This window comes from Typopeltis vanoorti, chromosome 3 (genome assembly GCF_054136105.1).
Source record: "Typopeltis vanoorti isolate ZY-2024b chromosome 3, IOZ_Tvanoo_1.0, whole genome shotgun sequence".
Taxonomy (NCBI): Eukaryota; Metazoa; Arthropoda; class Arachnida; order Uropygi; family Thelyphonidae; genus Typopeltis; species Typopeltis vanoorti.
The window spans coordinates 71,889,266-71,898,956 of record NC_143551.1 but is presented as its reverse complement, the minus strand read 5'-3'; the positions used below and the strand labels follow the sequence as shown (position 1 = coordinate 71,898,956).

The 9,691-nt window shown below is 34.1% G+C and overlaps 1 protein-coding gene across 1 annotated transcript in view; it reads right to left on the bottom strand.

The window, feature by feature from the left end:
• Window positions 1–127: 127 nt before the first annotated feature.
• Window positions 128–9,691, bottom strand: part of LOC150108260 (paired box protein Pax-6-like) — a 49,253-nt gene continuing 39,689 nt past the window's right edge. The window contains exons 5-6 of the mRNA XM_090390434.1: window positions 6,803–6,993; window positions 128–400 (exon numbers count right to left, since the gene is read on the bottom strand). Of these exons, the coding sequence (XP_090246560.1) occupies window positions 128–400; window positions 6,803–6,993 (464 nt within the window). The remainder of the gene's footprint in view (window positions 401–6,802; window positions 6,994–9,691) is intronic.

Sequence of the window (9,691 nt, the reverse complement as noted above, 5' to 3'; positions counted from 1 at the left end):
ATAGTTTACATGAAGAACTCGAAGCATGGACGGAATGAACTGTATACTGGGTGACTCAACAGTTTCTTTGAGTGAAGTATGAGGGGGGGGGGGAAGAGATATTCCACTGAGGAGTTCCTATTTAAATCTAAGATAAAGTGTCAGCAGGGGATGGACGTGTTGGAGAGAAGGCCGAATTTTCACCTCCCATCTTGGGCACATTTCCTGTCGGTGTCGGAGCCTGCGCTTGACTAGAGGGTGCTGCTAGTTTGGTGGTAGGTATTGGAGGTGGTTCCGGTGAAGTTGAAGCCGCACTCAGACTGGATGCTGGTGATGAGACGGGGATGCCACCGTTCACTGGTTTGGCCATGTTCATGCGTTGATGACGTCTCCACTTTGCCCGTCTGTTAGAAAACCATACCTGGATCAAACAATCAATATTTCCATATGGTAAACAAGTCACTTATATAAGTAAATAAAAAAAAAATAATAAACAAGCATTTAATTTAATTATTAATAAAGGCTATTCACGTATCAATGCAAATATTTAGTTTGTTTGTCTGTCCATCCATAAGAATATAACGACTCTACTCTGGCTGGACAGATTTTGATGAAATTTAGCATTTGTGGTTTGTATGAAATGTGTTGAGATATCTCAAATTTTGATTACATCAAACATTTTCAGTTGCAAAATGATACAATTATTGTGTCTCACAAATCATATATAAAGCAACTGGTTAAATTATGTTAGCCAGCAAGTATGGACATTTTATGATTATTTACGATCGTAGATAATCACAAAATGATGTGTTTTGCAATAAAATTCTAAATTGACATAACAACAGAGCCGTTTTTAGAATATATATACTGCTGACACTTTTTTATTTTAACGGATGAATAGTATTTACAAATGCACATTAACAATATAATAATAAAGATCACATTGAAAGAAAGTATAACATTGGGAGATGTGAAATAATATTTACGTAGCTGAAATAATATTTGCGAGAACAGGGGATAAAGGATTATCCATAGCCAGTCCATGATTTTGCTTGTATATACTTTGTATATATCTCGCAAATATTTACTTAGAGGATTTTGAAACCAAGGCTATCTCTTCCTTTATTTTAACACCTAAAGTTTGGAAACACTATGTAGATGATGTCTTCATTATTTGAGCCACGGACATGATTCCCTTATGGTTTTCCTCGAACATCTCAATAGCCGACATCATAGTATTAAGTTTACTGCCGAGCTTGAAACGGATAATTCCCTGCCTTTTCTTGATGTCAAACTGACTCGCTCTTCTGGTAAACTCAAAATATCGATATATAGAAAGCCCACACATACCAACAGATATCTGCATAGTCAGTCCCATCACTTCCCTTCTCATAAGCATGGAATAATTTCCACCTTGGGACATAAAGTCCGCTTTCTTCTGGATGACCCAAATGAACTTCTTACGGAAATAAACCATCTCAAAACTTCTTTTAAAGTTAATGGATATTCCAAGAGAATCATTGAAATATTCCTTCTTAATCATCCTAGACATCGTTCAGAAGAAACAAATAGATTCAAAGACAATATATCTATTCCTTACATAAGTACAGTCTCACATAAATTAGCAAAATTTCTAAGAAAATACAATATCAGAACCTTGTTCACTCCACTTCCAAAAATCCGTTTCTTAATAAGCCACCCAAAACCTTATCATCATCATCATCTCAAATACCCTGGTGTAAATAAAATATTGTGTGATTGTGATATTCCTTATTTCGGGCAGACAGACAAATCTGTCGAATTGCGTATGGAAGAACACATGAGAGACATTACTTACAAGAGACAGCGAGCGAGTGCATTATCAAGTCATATCCTTTTCTCGGCTAATCCTAATGATGAAAGCCAAAGTCCCAAAATCTGCTGGGAAAAATCTACTAACATCTTCCGTTGCAATGAACTAGAGAGAAAAATCGCAGAATCTAGGGAAATCATCTTCAATCCTGTTCATCTAAATAATAACTTGAGCTACAACCTCCCAGATAGTCATTCAGCTGTAATCATATACTGGCGTTCACTAAATGCTACTAGCACGTACTTTCCCAACAATACAACTAACTAGCTTTAAATACATCCAGAACGATTTAATGTCAATTATGTATTGAGACTCTCTATGATGTTCATAGTTTATTTAAGCTTCAGTGTTTTAGTGTTTTTTCTTTTTCTCTTTCTTTTATAATGGCACCTGATAAAGGTTGTTACAAGCCGAAACTAGTCGTGATTTTATATTAAAACCTTTTTACTTAAATCTCGGTTCTAGTCATTCAATTCTTTTTAAAAAATATGCATGTTAACCGAGTTAATGATCATTCTTTCAGTTATAAACTATATATATATATAGTTTATAACTGAAAATACGTGGCGGGCACACTTACGGCATGGGAAATTGCTCGCGTGCTACATTGGGGACGATCTGCAACCCTACGTAGAATTTCCTCTGTAACACGAGTCCTTGTTTAGGTGTGTTTTATCACCCCTTAAAAGTTTGGCCCAAGAGTTCTGAATCACCCTGTATATATATATATATATATATATATATATATATATATATATATATATATATATATATATATATATATATATATATACACATACAACTAGGGGGCTCTCCCCTCCGAGTTTCGAAACACTGAATAGAACGAAACACTCTTTTTTATTCTGTAATGTGATAATTCCAGCTATGTTACCACATGTCTCTTCCAGCATTAATATCCTGCTACTAGTATGGCTTGACTGAAACCATAATTGAGTAGATTGGACAGATTTTAGTGGAGATGCTAAATACCAAAGTTTATTGAAGTCCATGGAGTGTAGTTAGTAATTTATTATTCGAATCACATTTGGCTAATTTTTTCTCTGCAAATGATCCAATTAAAAACAATATCGAGTTGTCTCAACATTTTAAATTTATTAAGGATTTTAAGTAACAAATTTCATGAAAAATCTGCTTAACCTATGCACAGGTAGACGAACAAGATGAAATGAACAGAATGAAACCGCATCTAAAAACGACTCGAAGTTCATTCATGGCATTCAAGAACGATGGAACTGAACAAGAACGCTACGACGAACGCACCTTTTTTTTTTTATGATGTTTGTGATCATTTTCTTAGTTGCTAATCGTATCCTGGAACTTTTCGTATTCACACAATAAAGTGTTTAAGAAGCGAATAGCGATATAGAAATATATGATTCCTTAAGCAGCGCTTCCCAAACTGTGGACCCCGTCCCCCTTGGGGACCGTAGGTTAAGTTGGGGGGGGGGGGTGAAATAATGAAAACATATTGAAAATGTTTTAAGACTAAGTAGATTTTTTATCTTAAAAGAAACGTATTTAATTTTTATTATTTATTATTTTTTTTTGTTATTTTTTATATTTTAATGGAAAAAAAAATCACTTATTGGTGCGGGTTCGCAAATTTTGCTTCCTGCGTATTTCGGCGCTTAATGAATATTAGTAAATATATGCTTATTCGTATAAGTTTCATTTCAAAGCACAAATCTAAGAATTGCAGTTTCAAATATTTCTCCCGATATTGGTGTAGCAATATTGAAACACATCCATCACATTAAATTGTTATTAAACTTCTTTTATGTTTTTAATTCTTTCTTTATTACTAATCGTTTTACGTTTCATGTGCTTGTACTGCAAATGTACAATAACAATATATCTATCTATATAAAAATATAATGTGCCATGTCAAATGTGTATGTAAGATGCTAAAAATGTAATATTTGCATTTGATTTTTGCAATATTCGCTGTGTATGCTTTGTATTGAATATGAATATTATAATAATATACGTCTGTATTACGATTTTTGTTTTCGATGAGAGCCGTGAAATATTTTAATTTTTCCAAAGGGGGGCCTTAACATCCTTAAGCACTACATACTCTGTTCAGTAGCGTAACTACCATTGCAGCAAAACTCGAATGAATTTGAATCCAGCTATTTTAAATCAAATTATTTTCGTAAATGGTTATTTGTAATTAGTATTAATTTTTTTTTAAATTTAGTAGCATCGACAAAGAACAGATTTCTGTAGGCTTACAACCTTTCATAGTAGGATTTACATAAAAAAAAAAAGACTTTATTTATGATAGTCGAAATCTTATGACAGTAAAGTTTGTCAGAGAGATAGAGAGACAGAAGGATGAGAAATGATTGAGTGTGGCTTCTTTTTATCAACTGGAAAAGTTTATCGAGTAGTATTTCCTGGCTTAATGACTTGATATCTCTCATAGTATTGTTTAGAAAATATTAAGGAATACTCAATAATTTTCATTGGTTGATAAAGTCCTACGTCACAATTAACTGCATTAGTGCTTTGTCAGATTAGATAATCATTACACGTTCCTAACTAAACAAAAAAAAGTCATTAGAGAAATGACCAGAAAAAATAACAATCAACGAATAAAGAAACAACGTAACCATATGCCATGTCAGGGCATTCAGACTTGTCCTTAATAATCGTCGAAGTAATCAGCGGAGTAATTAAGATTCTGAAAAATCTCGCCATGCAGCAAGAAGTTTGAGAGCACAGCGAGCACGATGAACATGAACAAGAGGCGGAATCCATAAAAAGGTTTTAAGGAGCCCTATAGAAAGTAGTTTCGGCGAAGGGGAGGGGGAGTTGTCAAAACTCGTTATGTCTTTGTAGCGGAACTGGATAAACTGTCCTGGCTAGTCCTCTGGTGAGAAAGGAGTTTTAATTCCGTTAAAATCGCAATACTAGAGGAATATTCATAAACGATTTTTCAACTAAAAGTGAGCTAGGTGACGTCATACAAAGGATCAATTGAGTCTATTATGTTTGTAGATTGCAGATGCAATCTGCAGGCGTAATAGACTTGTCTCCATACCTTTAGTTCATTTGGTGTAATATAAACAATCAAACTAAATAAACACCAGTCGGTCCAAGCCTTCAATTTGTTCAATCCTGCACACCGATAACTACGGTGTGTATCATTGAACGAATGAAGATGAAATTAGCCCCAATGTTGCGGGGCCCAACAAATTTGCCTCAGACCTGAACTATGTTCAGGCGCAAACTTGACTTACTTGTCAGTTTGCTTACTTGGGAAAAAGGATTAAAACCAAGTTTATAAAATTGCTTGGTATCTTTAACACACACACACACACACACACACACACACACATATATATATATATAGAAAAACGTTACTGTACAAGACGAGCTAACTAATGTTCATATAACGAGCCATTATAAGAAGTGACCCCCCCCCATGTTCTAGTAGACAAATTCGGGTTCAAATCTTATTTGCTAAAGCTGCCATGTCCAACATACGGCCCGCGAACGCTTACAAACTGTCCCACTAATTTCTATTGAAATTCAAAATATTCACAATAAATTTTAAATATATTTTTACGGATAAAATCAATATCAAGTTATCCATTAATATTCTCTTTATGTACATGTAAATACTATAATAAGTAAGTCATAATTCAATTTGTCGTCGCCTTTGTTTTATAGTTGTTATATTATAAATATATAAGTGCAATTTTGAGTTATTTTTTTTAATACGGTTTTACTTTCTTTAGTGTGCCAGTACTTTGCCAGCAAATTTTGATTTGTATATTTTTAATGCCGCAAAAGCGACACGTACATATTTGAGAATCATTAAGTGAAATGAAAAAGAAATACCATTCACCAACGATACGCATGTAATAAGAATCACAGAAATATTTAATACCGAACGATGTCAACAACAAAGCTAAAGTATAAAGCCTAATTGAAATTCTGTTTTCCACAAATGATTGAATACAAAAATTAACACGTGACAGTTCTATTCTGACTGGTCGCTTAGCAATCTTGCACCGAATAACAGTGTTTTTGATAATTACTTTTCCACACTTGATCCGTATAAAATCCTGTCCGCAAGTTCATGGTAGTATTAACCCAACTCCGAAGCGACTCCTAAAGATTGTGATAATCGAAATGCAGAGTAATAAATCAGAGTGGTGAATTTTATCAGCGACAAAGCAGTTGCAGTGCAAGTATCGATTGCAAGTGTTTGCAAACGTGGAGTCAAAGGACTGCCTGGACTACGCTTCAAGATAAAAGTGATAAATGCCATTGATCGAAAAAAGGGGAAACCTCTCTTTCATAGAACTGAAGGACATTTCGACCAACGTTTCTCTGAAAGCAGATTCTAGAGTCACATGTGGGAAAGGAGGGGGAGGTAAATGTAAGTAGTTAGCGGTTGTCATAGAAACTGAGACGAATCGACGGTTGTTATTCTAAACCTTAAGTCGCCGACGAATGAACTGAAAATATCTTATCGATGTCTTAACTGGCGTGTTTTGAAAGAGACGAATGTATTTTGAAGCTATGGTTGTGTACGAGCAGTTTCTGAGACATGCCTGTTATTCTAAGGGAGAAGCCATTATAATTGCTTATTTATGTATTTGATATCCTGGCAACGCTTCTACCCCTGTAAAGCATGCTGCACTGCATTACACAATGAGTTCCTATTGTTATGTGTGAAGTCTCCTTTACAGTAACAATACAAAAAGATTCAAATCCGATGGCTAGTGATTTAATTCATTTTGCAGTTGCTTTCGTACATCAATTAGTTGGAGTTGTATTAAATTTAATATAATTATTCAAAGTGATAATTGTAAAAAAAAAATACGGAAACAAAAGAAACCCATTCCGAAGCAGAAACAGCAGATTATCTTAAATGTATGAAATAAGAATTTTTTTTATGAATATTTGTTTTAACATATCGCCATCTATACGCACCTGTACTCTGGCCTCCGAAAGACTGGTTTTGGCTGCAAGCCTTTCTCGAGTGCTAACACAAGGGTAATGAGTTTTCTCAAATTCCTCTTCTAGAACCTCCAGTTGATCCGGACTAAAAGTTGTGCGATTACGGCGAAACTTTGGCCTCTCTCCGCCATCTGAACTTGCTGCTTCATCACCATCATTGTCGACTATCGAAAAATGAACAATTTGAGCTATTATGAAAATTTAATAACATTTCATGACTGAACTGGTAGATGTCGCTATTGAAATTCTTAAATAGTAAATTCACATGATATAATAAATGGTGTTTAATGTAAAATTTATTTTTTTCAACATTCTAAAAATAATTCATTATTAAAACAGGTATTATTATTATTGTACATTAAACATTTTAATGTTATTCATAGACAATATTAGGATTAATGCAGTAAATTGATTATACAAAAATGTTTATAATATCATTCTAGTGTTCTGCTAAACATTTTTTTTTTCTTTAAAAAAATCTATCTATTTACAGTAAAGCCAGAAACGGCGCATCCGATGACGATGATACTAACATGGAATACTGTGGAGAAATGTACCTCACATTAATTGTCTCAGAATATTTCCATATTATCCTACATTTAGTTACACGCAGATGCCAAGTATTAGCAATTTAAATGCTCTTGAAGTTACACATATACATCGTTTCCGGATCCAAACTACATAGTGGCCGGGAAAAGACCTTGAAAATGGGAAAATCCAATTAAAGCAGAATATATTAACTGGTATGGTATGCTTATGAGAAACTAAATTAACATATGTGCTATCAAGCGTCGTTATCTCGAACTGACTTATAAAAATAAGTTACCAGCATGTGTTGAGATTAATAATTTCTTTTCTTGCAATACGGGTCTGATTATTTTTGTTTACGTGGATGGTTTGTGGTTATAAGCGATTTTTTAAAAATATAACTTTCACGCATCGGTGATTTTTATAAACACTACTGAGTTTTTTTATTTTATCTTTTAATCTGTTTAAATAAATAGAATAGCAATCATTAAAGTGAAGTAAAAACTAATCTGAATGGATTAAGAATGAGGAAATATTCGTAATTTTATGTAAAAAAAAATGTATGTTTTTAGTCACAATCTTAAAACAAAAATCCGAATTGAGATTTTTAATTATTTGATTCGACTCCAATGGGGCATTCAGAAAAAAAAACAATCCTTTTTGATCGAAAGGAAATACGAGTTCGAATCCCGTTTAGTGGAGTCTTTATAGTAACTTTCCAACCCAATGTAAATTCATTCTCATTCGTAGGTTACAGGGATTTTCCTTAAGGAAACTTGTCCTTTCTTCCACCCCCCCTCCCCCGCGACACCAAATGACAAACAGACCAGAGGCACACAACCAACATGATCATAATATACTCGACTCATCTTCATATCTTTTGGGGTAATTATGAACAATTAATTCCTCCAAAACTACCTGGTTGTGGACCGGTCTCTATTATATAATTCACTCAGACTGTTTCAAGGGGATTGATTAACATTTTTATTTTAATAAAAATAAATAATTGTTTTATTAGTTTTTTTATTTTAAAAGCGCCTTTCTCATTTTTTTATTGCAAAATAATATTTTTATATGATTTAGCCACGACTTGAAATTTGGCCAGAAATATACCGAATTAAATTCTATAAACAAATGTTTGAAAAAAATTACAATAAGTAACAACTGATAAAAAAATTTAATGGGTATATATTTTTGTTCAAAAAATATTAGTTTAAAATTTAATTCCAGAAATATAATTTTTATAATTTATAATTTTATATTGTAAATATAATAACGGTCAAATATTAAAGTAGAGTCGAGAGGCTTCAATATGGCATTAGTATGATACTGGAAGGATATTATCCATATTTTACAGCCAATGTAATTATCGATATATTTGAAAATATGGATATTATCCGTATTTTCAAATATGGAAAATATCCATATTTGAAATATAGAAAAAAAATTATGAATACATAGCTTTCTCAAATGCTCTCTGGTAAATTTTCGAAATCCTTAAGTTTTTCTATATTTGACTATAAAATACAAATGAATCCATAAACTTTTATTTTCTTAACTCATTTATTTCGTACTATTCTTCTTTTTTTTTTTTTACTCTAAACGTTAATATTTAATTACGCACCCGCCAAAAGTTCACTTATGATGAATTTAACGATATATTTAATAGAACACAGGTATGGTGTACCCCCATGTGTGGTGGCCGGGATAAGAATAGCCTCAACGTAAATCCATGCGTGTCGTAAAAGGCGACTAAAATGGACGCTTAGTTTCGAGAGTTTTGATCTCTCAGGTTTCTTCCGGAATTTCGCTCTTGGTGAGGGGGAGGGGGGGCTTAGATTTCGGAAGGTTTGCCTGGGAGTGCATATTTTGAGTCTCCGGGGAGGGTGTCCTCCTTCACAGCCCGCTGAGGGGCTTTGTCGGTGGATGCTTTTCCCTGGAATATGAGCGGTTCTGCTCGATGATGGTGGTGGGGGGGGGGGCGTCACTGAGTGGAGCCAACGCTGAGTTGGACGATCTTTCTGCCACTATTGAGTGGTCTAGGGATCGTCAATATAAAAATATCTCTAAAAAAGATCGTCTGTATAAAAATTTGAATATAAAAATTCAAATTTTTATACAGGGTTTTACTTAAGAATCGCCCCAATGCAAATCCAAGAATGTCGTAAGAGGCGACTAAATGGACGCTGAGTTTTAACAGTTCGCTCTCTCAGGTTTCTCCTGGAATTTTGCTCTCAGTGGGGGGGGGGCTTAGATTTCGGGGGGGTTGCCTGGGAGAGCATTTCGAATCTCTGGGGAGGGTGTACTCTGGCATGGTCCGTGAAGGGCCTTGTC